General features: G+C 41.7%; 1 protein-coding gene across 1 annotated transcript; it reads left to right on the top strand.

The window, feature by feature from the left end:
• MMP8 (matrix metallopeptidase 8) lies at positions 290–14,123 on the top strand. The gene is made up of 10 exons (XM_005689367.1): positions 290–400; positions 2,064–2,308; positions 2,778–2,926; positions 3,014–3,139; positions 5,657–5,818; positions 11,363–11,480; positions 12,219–12,352; positions 12,927–13,080; positions 13,754–13,857; positions 14,014–14,123. The coding sequence occupies exons 1-10, from the start codon at positions 290–292 to the stop codon at positions 14,121–14,123; spliced, it is 1,413 nt and encodes a 470-aa protein (XP_005689424.1).

Here is a 14,389-nt window from a genome sequence, read left to right as displayed (position 1 = left end):
CAAAAGTAAATATGTAAAAGCCCCAAAAGCAGAGTAGCAAATTGTACTTTTTTTCCATTGAAAGGCTCCCCCATTTGAGGGCACTCGATCACATTATAACATTGCAGAACTGTCAGAGTGTAATTAGGCTGCATTGCTTCACATTCCTGATGGGGCAATTGTTTAAGACACAGCTTTATAAGGGACCAAATAAAGCGGTGAGAGACCTGTGATGCTGTGATCTTCAGGGTAACCGTCAGGGGAAGGGGCAGAAGGCAGGCTGGGAGAGGCAGTCTTTGAAGACAAGGCCATGTTCAGCCTGAAGATGCTCCCACTTCTGCTCTTACTCCACGTGCAGCTTTCCAGGGCCTTTCCAGTATCTTTTGCATCCCTAGAAGAGAAAAATAGAAACATTGTTCAGGTACCTCAGCTATCATTTAGGTGGGTGGTTGATTTGCTGGTGATGAGAAAATTGTTTGGGTCATCTTCTCTTTTTAGTTGAAACCGCCTGAAGGAATTATGTAAATGATTTGCTAGAGGCTGAACATCTTGTTTCAATGATTAGGAGAGTTCCAAACGGGGCTCTCTGAAAGCCGGGCACACAAACACGCTGAACTCTTCAAACCCTCGGAAAACATGGCTGCCAAGCTGCTCCAGCTGGGAAAACCTTTTAGAAGGAATGGTTTTAATTATAAAATGAGTTTCTTTCTCACTTACCTAAGACTTCCTTTCTAGAATGTCTGCAGTGCAGTTAGTACATGATTGGTGCTTTCTATATGAACGTGTCTGTGCAGCCAAATATCGCAGGCATACAAGAGAGTGTGAAGATGGGAAACTGTTAAGAAACCAGAAATCAGTTCATCATGTGGTTTTATTGCCTAAAATCAGACTATGGGGCTGTTTATAAACTCTTGGAAGCATTGTAAAAAGAAAAACTGATAGCTTTTTCTCCATTGTTTAACTGTATGAAAGGCCAAGTCTTTAAAGAAACACAAAGGAATGCTGTCAGAAATTTGACATGTGCAGTTTTCTTAGCATTACAGTTTTAGAAAAGCATTCTTTTCTTGTTGATTCTTTTTGTTTGACTTAAAAAAAAAAAATACTTCTTACCATGATACAGTAACCGATGGCTGATAGCCAGAAGTGATTAAGTACTTATTCTGCACAGGGTGTCCTGCTCAGCATTTCTCAAATATTGTCTCATTTCATCCTACAGCAACCCTGTGAGGACAGATTATTAATTCCACTTTAGAGATAAAAGTGAATCTTAAATCATATAAGTGATGTGTTCAGGACACACAATTAATCCATGGCAGAACTAAGTTTTGAGCCCAAAGCTATCTGATCTGTGTGAACACAAAATTGCTGTGTCCTGTGTCACTTGCAAAGTGCCACTTAAGGATGCTTAAGGTGAAAGAAAGAAGTCTCATAATTGGCTCATTAACAACCTTCAGAACCTTTACTTAATGAGTTTCTGGCCCCTCTTGAAGAGCTACTGTGGTGGATAAAAGGCTAACGAGAGTGATGCTGCTGTTACTCCAAAACATGTTTGGCATTCTTCTCTTAAAATTCTCAGTTCTCATTTGGGAAGCAATGTGGTGAATTGGGACCTGATTATCATCTTTGCAAGCTCCTTATTTTTTTGCATCTTCACGTCTGTGTGAATGATTAACCCTCCTCTACAATAGTGAAAAGAGGATAAAAAAAGAGAATCTGCGTTGCTGCAACTAATACTTCAAGAAGTCAATAAATGCTTCTGCTGTTTTGTTTCATTTGCTTTTTAATAAAAATAAGAAGGCAGTCTCCTAACTGTATACTAGCATTTTGCTTGAGATGTCTATCTTACCCCTCATGAAATACCAGTGTTTATGAATAATAGTAACTGTAGCACTGAAGGGATGAACTGTTCTTTCCAGTAGGCGCTTTGCTCTCAAAATCAACCAGCAAATTTGTGCTTTTATCTTTGTGGCAATCAGGTTATTAGCCCTGGTTTGACCTCTGCAATACCTTAAAAAGGAATGCAAAACCCCAGAGAAGTGAAGGCAGTTTCACAGCAAATCCCTTATATGTTTGTCTTTTTCCAGAATTACCTAGAGAAGTTCTACCAATTACCAAGGTACAAATATAAGTCTGAAAGAAAGAGCAAAACTAATGTGATTGTTGAGACACTTAAAAGAATGCAGCAATTCTTCGGGCTGAACGTGACAGGGAAGCCAAATGAAGAAACCCTGGAGATGATGAGAAAGCCTCGCTGTGGAGTGCCTGACTCAGGCAGCTTTATGAGAACCCCAGGAAACCCCAAGTGGGAAAACACTAAGCTGACCTACAGGTGATATTTCTCGAGTTTCAGAGTTTATTCACTGAGCCAGTGTTCACTGAACTCTTACTGTGTTAGATACTGATACAGAATTTGGAATCCACTAGAGACAAGTAAATATCCCTGTTCTTACACAGTTTAGATTCTAGTGAATGAGTGAGAGGATAAAGTGGCGAAGATCCTATGGGTTCTTGTCAATCGTAGTGAACTAAATGCTTTATATATATTTACTCTCACAAAAACTGTATGAGAGGGGTACTATTTTACCATCCTCATTTTATGAATAAGGAAATGGATTTTAAAGACATGTAGTAACTTGTCCAGAACCCAGGTCTGTCTTCAACCCTAAGTCCTTCACCCCCTCCTTACACACTGTTCAGTGGTAGCATGTCACAAGTGCAACAAACTCCAAACTAGAGCAATTTAATCTCCCGAGGGAGATTTGCTGTTCTAAAGACTAATGTGCCTTCTCATTTTGAAGGATTGTGAACTATACCCCAAACTTGACAAAGACAGACGTGGAAGCACTTATTGAGGAAGCCTTTAAAGTCTGGAGTGACGTGTCACCCTTGACCTTCAACAGGACCTCGGACAAAGAAGCAGACATCCAGATTTCTTTTGCCCGAAAAGGTGGGCTCAAAGAAGTCAGGGTCGATTTTGCTTTCTCTGGCTAAATTGAAACTTGGCTAATACCTACTACAAATTGTTTTATTTCAGATCATGGGGACAATTCCCCGTTTGATGGACCCAATGGAATTCTCGCTCATGCCTTTCAACCGGGCCCAGGTATTGGAGGAGATGTTCATTTTGATGCAGAAGAAACGTGGACCAAAACCTCTGAAAGTAAGTCAGCCAAGGTTATGTCCACGTGCAGCTTCTCACTTGGCTTCCCATATTAGAATCTGCACGCCTACATGCATACACACACACACACACACACACACACACACACACACACACTATTCTTATTACCTCAAGATAAGTTAATTTAGGTTTAGAAAAAATTTTAAAAGCTAAATCCTGACCTTGTTTCCTAAGGCAGGAATCAAAACAACAAATCATGGCTAAGTCCTTCCTGTTCCTATTTTTATACAAATAATGAAGTTTTATATACCACAGTATCAGAGCTTATGGCTCACAAAATCTAAAATATTTGCTATCTGGACTCTCATAGAAAAAGTCTGCTTACCACTGATTTAGCACATATCTTTATTTTAATATTGTGAAATTTTATGATGCTTGAAAAGATTTCTACTTTGTGACATTCAGAAATAATTAGGTTTATTTAGAAAACTGACCTACTTAGGAAACAGCAGCCATCTAGATATTCTTCTTTATCTAGTCATTTCATCTTCATAGAGCTATTTTTTCAAAGATGTGTTCCCATATAGCAAACTACCCCTTTCAGGAGAAGACTCAGGGTAAGAATAAGATCACCTGAAGAGAACTGAGTGGTGCTTTAAAAGGTTATAGGGTAACAAGAGGCCATGGGACACTTTTTTTAAAAATAATAAGAAAGGAACATTTTATCTTCGCTTGGGACCTGTTCCTCCCACCATTTCCTCAACATCAGTGATCTAAGTATTTATTATACCTAAATCCCTGGGCTTGAAGCTGTGTGTTCACAAAGATAATAAACTCTCCCCATGACCTCAGATTCTTGTTGCCCATCCCACCAGGTTAGATGGTCACTACTGCTCACCTGATCCAGAGTCCCACCTGGACTGTTCACCTCTGGTCTCTGTCCCTCTGACTCTCCCCAACACTGCAAGGAGTTTTGTTCTTGGAAAGCTCACATCCACATTTGGAAAGCCTGGTATTTACATTTTCTAGGCCAGATATGTGCACTTGACACTGACAGCTCTTGGGGATCGTCCAACATCATCTTTCATGGCTTGTCTTTGCATTTCACACAGAGCAGCCACACTGCAATTCACTGTTCCCAGATGACAGCATCTGCTTTCCAACTGTCCTACACTGGCTCACGTTGCTTCCTCTTCCTGAAATGCCCTTGCCCACACCCAAAGCCCCACCTTTCAAAATCTCTCTTTTTCCATACTATACCAATTGGTATGGAAACACCCCATTTTGTCTTCTTCTCAGAATCCTAGTAGCCTTTGTTTTGTCTTCTCTGACTTCCCTCCTCATTATTCTGCACATTCAAGTTTCTGCACGTGTCTCCCTGGCTAGTCTATGCATCATGATAAATCCCCCAGAGCCCCTTGCCCAGTATTTCAGGCACGCAAAGATTTTTTTTTAAGCATTCTTGAATGCAAGGTGGAAGGATGTGAGGATCAAGAAAGTAAGTCTTAGAGCATGGGTAGAATATTCCGGGCTAATTATCATCAGGAAGTGTTGAACACTGGAAAGAGCACAGGTCTTGCTATCATAACCGGGTTCAACCCCAGCTCTACCACTTATTAGCTGCAAGACGAATAACAAGGGTCCAAAATCTCTGGGCTTCAGTTCCTTTCCTGTAGAAGTATTTCTAATAATATTTCATAAGAATGTTACTGATTAAATATTATTACAATGACTAGTATATAAGAAAGTGCTCTACAACTATGATTATTTTTTTAAGTAGGCAGTGTTAGAAAATGCACCATGTGTTTGTGAGATGGCACGTAGACCAGCTGGAGGGAAGGGTTCACATCAGAAATCCAGTCCTCAGACATCTGCCGGAGCCAAACGCAGTAGTCTTGGACTTGGCAAAGGAGCTTGGGCTTTGTTTGACAGGAAGTGCAAGCCTTGAAAGTTTTCCAGTTCCTAGTTACGAAAGGCACCGGACTCATGGAAGTCAAAAGACAAGAGTAGGGACCAATACGTGGCACGGTTTGTCTCTTTCTGGTGGAAAATTCCTGATGCTTCCTAGAGAGCTCAGAATCAAGGAAGAGCCGGCACTAGGCTCTGGGTGGTCAGGAAGCCAAAGGGAGTCAACCCCACACAGGAGGCCTGTCTCTCAGGCTGACCGGCTTCTTTTCTATGCGCCTCTTCACTGCGACTCTGCTCATGGTGCTGTGGGTCTGGGAGGCTGGCGAGGAGCAGGTGTGGGTTAGGGCCTCTGAGAGTCTTGAGATCTGTGATGGCCTCGCCATCATTTCCCTAAACCTCAGGTCTGTGAATTATGAGAACTGGAAGAAAGGCGGTCCTCTTGGTTCTAAGACCTGATGAGGTGATCATTACTTCTAATTGCAACCTATGACTCCTACCTTGTTTCCTTCCAGCCTCTATTTCATCAGATAATGAAAAGGAAAGGGAGAAGTCAGGCAGTTTGGGCCTGGAAGCTGCATTCCTCGAGATCCTATTCCCACTACCCTTCAATCCACTTCAACCCATTCACCGCACATGCTTGCATTTCAGATTACAACTTGTTTTCTGTTGCTGCCCATGAATTCGGCCATTCCTTGGGGCTGGCTCACTCCTCTGATCCTGGGGCCTTGATGTATCCCATCTACACTTTCAGGGACCCCAGCAGCTACTCACTGCATCAAGATGACATCAATGGCATTCAGGCCATCTACGGTAAGGTCGTCTGAAGTATGTGGTGACACCTGGGCACGTCAGGGATGCTCACTGCAGTCTGCTGTGATGATGGATGTTGGAGGGTACCTGGGAGGCCGTCAGGAGAATACACAGGGAAAATGTGGTGGGTGCAGGCCATACAGTAATGTGCAGCCCTGAAAAACTCTGAATCAGGTGGACACAGATGAGTCTTTCTGAGAAGGAAATGGCGACCCACACTAGTACTCTTGCCTGGAGAGTTCCATGGTTGGAGGAGCCTGGTAGGCTACAGTCCATGGGGTTGCAAAGAGTCGGAAATGACTGAGCGACTTCACTTTCTTTCTATAGTTCCTTTTGGAGAAGGAAATGGCAACCCACTCCAGTGTTCTTGCCTGGAGAATCGCATGGACAGAGGGGCCTGGTGAGCTACAGTCTATGGGGTTGCAAAGAGTCGGACACAACTAAGCAACTAACACACACACACAGATGAGTCTTTAAAACATTGTGATTCCTGGATAAGAAACAGAATGATACATATTACACAGTGTACAAATTATGCAATATGTTGAAGCCACAAAAATTAAGAATGCATACAGACAAAGCAAAGCATTTTCAAGAAACATGCTAACAAACATATATTTACATATATACACATGTTGAACATGTCAAGATTGTTGTCTGTGACAGAAAGAAGTAGGATGGAGTATGAAGAGATATAAATGTTTTTTTAAAGCTGAGACTGACACTTTCCAGGGAGGAATATAGAGGCCTTTGGCTCTGTCTATGTGTGGTCTGTCAGATCTCTCCACCATGATCCGCTCATCTTGGGTGGCCCCAAGGGCATGGCTTAGTTTCATTGAATTAGACAAGGGTGTGGTCCTAGTGTGATTAGATTGACTAGTTTTCTGTGATTATCATTTCAGTGTGTCTACCCTCTAATGCCCTCTTGCAACACTACCGTCTTACTTGGGTTTCTCTTACCTGGACATGGGGTATCTCTTCACGGCTGCTCCAGCAAAGCGCAGCTGCTGCTCCTTACCTGGGACGACGGATATCTCCTCACTGCTGCCCCTCCTGACCTTGAACGTGGAATAGCTCCCCTAGGCCCTCCTGCACCCACGCAGCCACTGCTCCTTGGATGTGGGGTCATGGTGGAGAGGTCTGACAGAATGTGGTCCGCTGGAGAAGGGAATGGCAAACCACTTCAGTATTCTTGCTTTGAGAACATCATGAACAGTATGAAAAGGCAAAATGATAAGATACTGAAAGAGGAACACCCCAGGTCAGGAGGTGCCCAATATGCTACTGGAGATCAGTGGAGAAATAACTCCAGAAAGAATGAAGGGACGGAGCCAAAGTAGAAACAGTACCCAGCTGTGGATGTGACTGGTGATAGAAGCAAGGTCCAATGCTGTTAAGAGCAATATTGCATAGGAACCTGGAATGTCAGGTCCATGAATCAAGGCAAATTGGAAGTGGTCAAACAGGAGATGGCAAGAGTGAACATCACCATTCTAGGAATCAACAAACTAAAATGGACTGGAATGGGTGAATTTAACTCAGATGACCATTACATCTACTACTGCAGGCAGGAATCCCTTAGAAGAAATGGAGTAGCCATCACGGTCAACAAAAGAGTCTAAAATGCAGTACTTGGATGCAATCTCAAAAAAGACAGAATGATCTCTGTTCATTTGCAAGGCAAACCATTCAATATCATGGTAATCCAAGTCTATGCCCCAACCAGTAATGCTTAAGAAGCTGAGTTGAATGGTTCTATGAAGAACTACAAGACCTTTAAAACTAACACCCGAAAAAGATGTCCTTTTCATTATAGGGGACTGGAATGCAAAAGTAGGAAGTCAAGAAACACCTGGAGTAACAGGCAAATTTGGCCTTGGAATACGGAATAAGGCAGGGCAAGACTTAATAGAGTTTTGCCAAGAAAATGCACTGGTCATAGCAAACACCCTCTTCCAACAACACAAGAGAAGACTCTACACATGGACATCACCAGATGGGCAACACCAAAATCAGATTGATAATATTCTTTGCAGCCAAAGATGGAGAAGCTCTATACAGTCAACAAAAACAAGACTGGGAGCTGACTGTGGCTCAGATCATGAACTCCTTATTGCCAAATTCAGATTTAAATTGAAGAAAGTAGGGAAAATTGCTAGACCATTCAGGTATGACCTAAATCAAATCCCTTATGATTATACAGTGGAAGTGAGAAATAGATTTAAGGGCCTAGATCTGATAGATAGAGTGCCTGATGAACTATGGACGAAGGTTCGTGACATTGTACAGGAGACAGGGATCAAGACCATTCCCATGGAAAAGAAATGCAAAAAAGCAAAATGGCTGTCTGTGGAGGCCTTATAAATAGCTGTGAAAAGAAGAAAAGCGAAAAGCAAAGGAGAAAAGGAAAGATATAAGCATCTGAATGCAGAGTTCCAAAGAATAGCAAGAAGAGATAAGAAAGCCTTCCTCAGCAATCAATGCAAAGAAATAGAGGAAAACAACAGAATGGGAAAGACTAGAGATCTCTTCAAGAAAATTAGAGATACCAAGGGAACATTTCATGCAAAGATGGGCTCAAGAAAGGACAGAAATGGTATGGACCTAACAGAAGCAGAAGATATTAAGAAGAGGTGGAAAGAATACACGGAAGAACTGTACAAAAAAGACCTTCATGACCCAGATAATCACGATGGTGTGATCACTCACCTAGAGCCAGACATCCTGGAATGTGAAGTCAAGTGGGCCTTTGAAAGCATCACTACAAACAAAGCTAGTGGAGGTGATGGAACTCCAGTTGAGCTATTTCAAATCCTGAAAGATGATGCTGTGAAAGTGCTGCACTCAATATGCCAACAAATTTGGAAAACTCAGCAGTGGCCACAGGACTGGAAAAGGTCAGTTTTCTTTCCAATCACAAAGAAAGGCAATGGTAAAGAATGCTCAAACTACTGCACAATTGCACTCATCTCACATGCTAATAAAGTAATGCTCAAAATTCTCCCAGCCAGGCTTCAGCAATATGTGAACTGTGAAATTCCAGATGTTCAGGCTGGTTTTAGAAAAGGCAGAGGAACCAGAGATCAAATTGCCAACATCTGTTGGATCATCAAAAACGCAAGAGAGTTCCAGAAAAACATCTATTTCTGCTTTATTGACTATGCCAAAGCCTTTGATTTGTGGATCACAAGAAACTGCGGAAAATTCTGAAAGAGATGGGAATACCAGACCACCTGACCTGCCTCTTGAGAAACCTATATGCAGGTCAGGAAGCAACAGTTAGAATGGGACATGGAACAACAGACTGGTTCCAAATAGGAAAAGGAGTATGTCAAGGCTGTATATTGTCACCCTGCTTATTTAAATTATATGCAGAGTACATCATGAGAAATGCTGAGCTGGAGGAAGCACAAGCTGGAATCAAGATTACTGGGAGAAATATCAATAACCTCAGATATGCAGATGACACTACCCTTATGGCAGAAAGTGAAGAGAAACTAAAAAGTCTGTTGATGAAAGTGAAAGAGGGGAGTGAAAAAGTTGGCTTAAAGCTCAACATTCAGAAAACGAAGATCATGGCGTCTCGTCCCACCACTTCATGGCAAATAGATGGGGAAACAGTGGAAACAGTGTCAGACTTTATTTTTCTGGGCTCCAACATCACTGCAGATGGTGATTGCAGCCATGAAATTAAAAGACGCTTACTCCTTGGAAGAAAAGTTATGACCAACCTAGACAGCATATTCAAAAGCAGAGACATTACTTTGCCAACAAAGGTCCGTCTAGTCAAGGCTATGGTTTTTCCAGTGGTCATGTATGGATGTGAGTGTTGGACTCTGAAGAAAGCTGAGTGCTGAAGAATTGATGCTTTTGAACTGTGGTGTTGGAGAAGACTCTTGAGAGTCCCTCGGACTGCAAGGAGATCCAACCAGTCCATTCTGAAGATCAGCCCTGGGATTTCTTTGGAAGGAATGATGCTAAAGCTGAAACTCCAGTACTTTGGCCACCTCATGTGAAGAGCTGACTCATTGGAAAAGACTCTGATGGTGGGAGGGATTGGGGGCAGGAGGAGAAGGGGACGACAGAGGATGAGATGGCTGGATGGCATCACTGACTCGATGGATGTGAGTCTGATTGAACTCCAGGAGTTGGTGATGGACAGGGAGACCTGGCATGCCGCGATTCATTGAGTCTCAAAGAGTCAAACATGACTAAATGACTGAACTGAACTGAACTGATCTGAAGTGTGGTCTGGATCATTCCATCTCTCCTTCCTCTTGCCCTCCTACCCCCTAATAGCTGTAGGAACAAGAAGCCAGAGAAAGGTTTGCAACTCTATCTCTAAAAAAAAAAAAGAATTAAAAGTTTTGATGGGACAGGAGTGTTGTGGAGTCACAATGGGTAAAGCATTCTCCCTTTCTGGTAAGACAGCTGTATCAAAAGCAAGCAGGCTAGCGTTCCACAACTATGATTTTTTTTCATGACAGTAGAATTTTCAGGAACAATGAGACCTAGTCTAACTGCCCCTACTTCCCAATTCCTTTTCCTCTGAAAACACCTCCTTTCCTCAATCACCCATATTGTAACTGCTTGCAACCTTTTGTTCTGAAATGAGAAAATACATTACAATTTAAATATTCATAGGAAAAATATTTCTAAAATTGAACTTAGATTTATGCTGTTTGGCAGAAGACTGATAGATAACAGCTTCTTGAAGGTGGATTTTTTTGTGGGAAACGAGAAAGTAAATACTGAGTGACTAAACATTCAGAAAGAGGAACCAAGAAGGGAAAGAAACATGGGATTCTGATTTTAAACTGGCAGAGGGGAAGGGAAAGAATCCACATTTCTTTGCTTCACAACTTAACCTGGAACTGTCCCTAAAGTCACAACTACTCTTTTGTTTATTTTTTTATCTAATTCTTCGGGTGTGCTGGGTCTCCGTTGCTGCCCAGGTTTTCTCCAGTTGCGGCGAGAGGCAGCCTCTCTTCGCTGCAGTCCACGGACTTCTCACGGCAGTGGCTTCTCCTGTCGCGGGGCACGATCTCCAGGGCCCTCAGGCTGCAGTGGTCACGGTCCATGGGCTCTCTAGCGGCGGTTCCCGGACTCTAGAGTGTGGCAGATGGGCTTAGCTGCTCCATGGCATGAGAGACCTTCCCAGATCAGGGATCAGACCCATGTCTCCTGCATTGGCAGGCGGACTCTTTACCAACTGAGTCATCAAGGAAGACCTGTTTAATTTTTTGATTATATAAAAAGACTTTTAAGAGAGCCTAATGTGTGATTGGAGAAGGAAATGGCAACCCACTCCAGTATTCTTGCCTGGAGGATCCCAGGGACGGAAGAGCCTGGTGGGCTGCCGTCTAGAGTTGGACACGACTGAAGCAACTTAGCAGCAGCAGCAGCAGCAATGTGTGATTACTTTAACACCTTGTAGGATGGTCAGGTAGCATTTCTTTTCATATGAAGACCCTTCACTGACCTGAGATGTATTGAGTGTACACCCTGGGCTTATGTTTATAGAAAGTCTTTTCTAAATTTCAGGACCCTCAAGCAACCCTGTCCAACCTACTGGACCAACCACCCCCACCGCCTGTGACCCCAGACTGACATTTGATGCTGTCACCACGCTCCGTGGAGAAATACTTTTCTTCAAAGACAAGTATGAGAATGAAATATTCCTTTTTTTGACTTCTTTTACTGCCTAACTTAAAACTGTTCTAATTAAGTCACATATTACATATTACTCAACTTTTCCTTTGAAATCTATGCATGTGAATATCATCGGAATTGATAGTGCTTTCTGGGTAACTCAAAACAACCCAGAAAAGAAAAAATAGTTAAAACATTTGTAAATATTCAGATGTTTCTGAAGATGTAAACAAACATGGGCTCTAGCTGTTAGAAACTCTGTGGCTGGGTTTCCCCAAGACCAAAATAGTATTTGGTCCTACCCAAATTCAGTCAGGTGAATGGAACCGGTCACTTCATAAGATGCGGGGAAACTCATCTGACTGAAGTTTTCCATTTTCCATTGGCTATTTTGTGACTGTGTACCCACAGGCTGAGTGTGCTTGTATTCTAAATATCCTCATCATATCCTAGCACCAGTAATGAAAGCCTAACAAAATAAGACTCGTCGGTGTGTGAGAATAGAGGTAGTATAAAACGTAATCGGGTAAGGCCCCTCCGGTCAGCTCCTCTGACACCAGCAGAGTTCTCACCAGATGGATGGGGTCACCACAAAGGACCGGGCATATGCTGGTCACTGAGCTGCCAGCATCCCCTTCATTGGGTGACACATCCTCTCAGCAGGCTTACAGGGCCGGTGCCAGCCCCCGACTCGCAGAAACCGCCTTCGTAGACTGTCACGCGTGCCTCTCTCCTTGTGTTCCACTAGGTACGTCTGGAGGAGACACCCTCAGCTACCAATGGTGGAACTCAATTTCATTTCTCTCTACTGGCCGTCCCTGCCAAATGGCATACAGGCTGCTTATGAGGATTTTGACAGGGACCTAATTTTCATATTCAAAGGTAACTGCTTGAGGTTTTCCTCTTCTTTTAGTTCCTGGTGGAGGGAAGGGCAGGACTCCTTTGTGCTCTTTTCCAGGTTCAAAGAGGTGAGTCAAGGAGAGAGTGTTAATGCTGGCTGCATTTTTGTCGAGAGACCTGGGTTGGGTCCCCTGTCCGCCACTAACTGCTGTGTGAACTTGAGCAGGTTGTTCCCTCTTCAGGCATTAATCTCCTCATTTACAAAATAAGAATACTTCATTAGACCACCTTTAGCGTTCTTCCACCCTCATCCCAGGCATAATTCTCTAAGATTCCCCCAAGGTTCTAGTTAAATCTCTGTATAGAAGTCACATGAGATAAGACATTCAAGTGTGGGGCCCTGAATGCCAGGCTAAGAAGTTGGGAATATTTTACAGGTGCTGGGGAACCATGAGGGCTATCATAGCCCAATGATCTTAACTTGACCACCTTTTTCTTTTCAAGACTATTTTTTCCATTTTTATTCCTATGGAGAATTTATGCAAAGGTTAAGAAGTGATATACATTTTGTAGGAATGGAAAAACTTTACCTGACATAAATCTGAATCATTGACAGGCACCCAGTACTGGGCTCTGAGTGGCTATGATACTCTGCAAGGTTACCCCAAGCATATATCAAGCTATGGCTTCCCAAGCAGTGTCCAAGCAATTGATGCAGCTGTTTCCTACAGGAGAAAAACGTACTTCTTTGTAAACGACCAGTTCTGGAGGTAAGATTTTTTTTCCATTAGAGATTGAAATCTATGTTTTTCACCCTGTCTTGAAACCATCGATGATCAGGTATCTGAAGGTTTAACATAACTAGATGGTCTCTGATAAGCATTCTTTTTCACAGGATGATTGATGTTGCTATGGCTTTTGAAATTTTCATAAAGTTAAGATGCCTGCACAATGGTATTGAGCACTCTATATCCTGAAAAAGAGCTAAATTGAATAGAGCACTAAAGTGAGATGCAAAGAAAGAATTAGGCTAAGTCTCATTTATTCATGAAATTCTAAGAGTTAAATTCTACTACACTCAAGCAAATGTTATACAGAACTTGATTCCCAAGTTGAAATTATTATTTATATTTATCAGATAGAGATGATGAATCAATTAAGTAAAAGCCTTAGAAACATAAGCTCTCCTTTTTGAAAATAACACTGCACCAGCAATCAGAAATCTGTCTTAGTATTAGTGATACCAGTATATTTTATAAATAGGTATGTACCCTTAGGTAGAGAAATTAATCATCATTAGTTCCAATAAATAGGATATTGTGAAGAACTAATGAGAAGATATGTGTGAAGGCACTTTTTAAAGTACATACAATTTAAAGAAAATTGTTATCATTGTATATTATATTGGTCTTAAAATATGGGATGATTTTTTTTTCTCATTAGCTATGATGACCAAAGTCAATCTATGGAACCAGGTTATCCCCAAAGCATAGCAAGTTTCTTTCCAGGAATAGAAAGTAGAGTTGATGCAGTTTTCCAGGAGAATTGTAAGTAGAAAATAAACTTAATAAATTTGTTTAATTTTTTTAAATAGCTCATTTGCATTTGATAGTTATAATAAGACTGGAATGGGGTTTTTTAATTGAAAATATCCAAGATCTTTTACAAGCTAATTCAATACATTGTATCTTTTTTTTATATAGCCTTCTTCCTTTTCTTCAGTGGACCAAGATATTATGCATTTGATTTCCATGCTCGTAGAGTTACTAGAGTCAACAGAAGCAATAGATGGCTTAACTGTAGATACAGTTGAAGCAAAATTAAATGTGATTGTATCCATTTTCTGAATATGGAAGGGAAGTCTAATTTTCATATCTATTACACTGTATCCTATTTATATTTTCTCAATAATAAATAATGTTGTTTGCTATCACTGTATTCATTGGACTACTCTTCAGTGAAATTACGTATCCACTGTTTGCAGACATTGATTTGGTTCTCATACATTCTGTTTCATGTTAGTGAATCCATCACAAGAAGGAGATTAAGTCTTCTTTGCCACCTCCATCAATATTCATT

Source organism: Capra hircus, chromosome 15, assembly GCF_001704415.2.
Source record: "Capra hircus breed San Clemente chromosome 15, ASM170441v1, whole genome shotgun sequence".
Lineage (NCBI taxonomy): Eukaryota > Metazoa > Chordata > Mammalia > Artiodactyla > Bovidae > Capra > Capra hircus.
The sequence above is the reverse complement of the archived record's forward strand: the minus strand, read 5'-3'. Positions and strand labels throughout refer to the sequence as shown.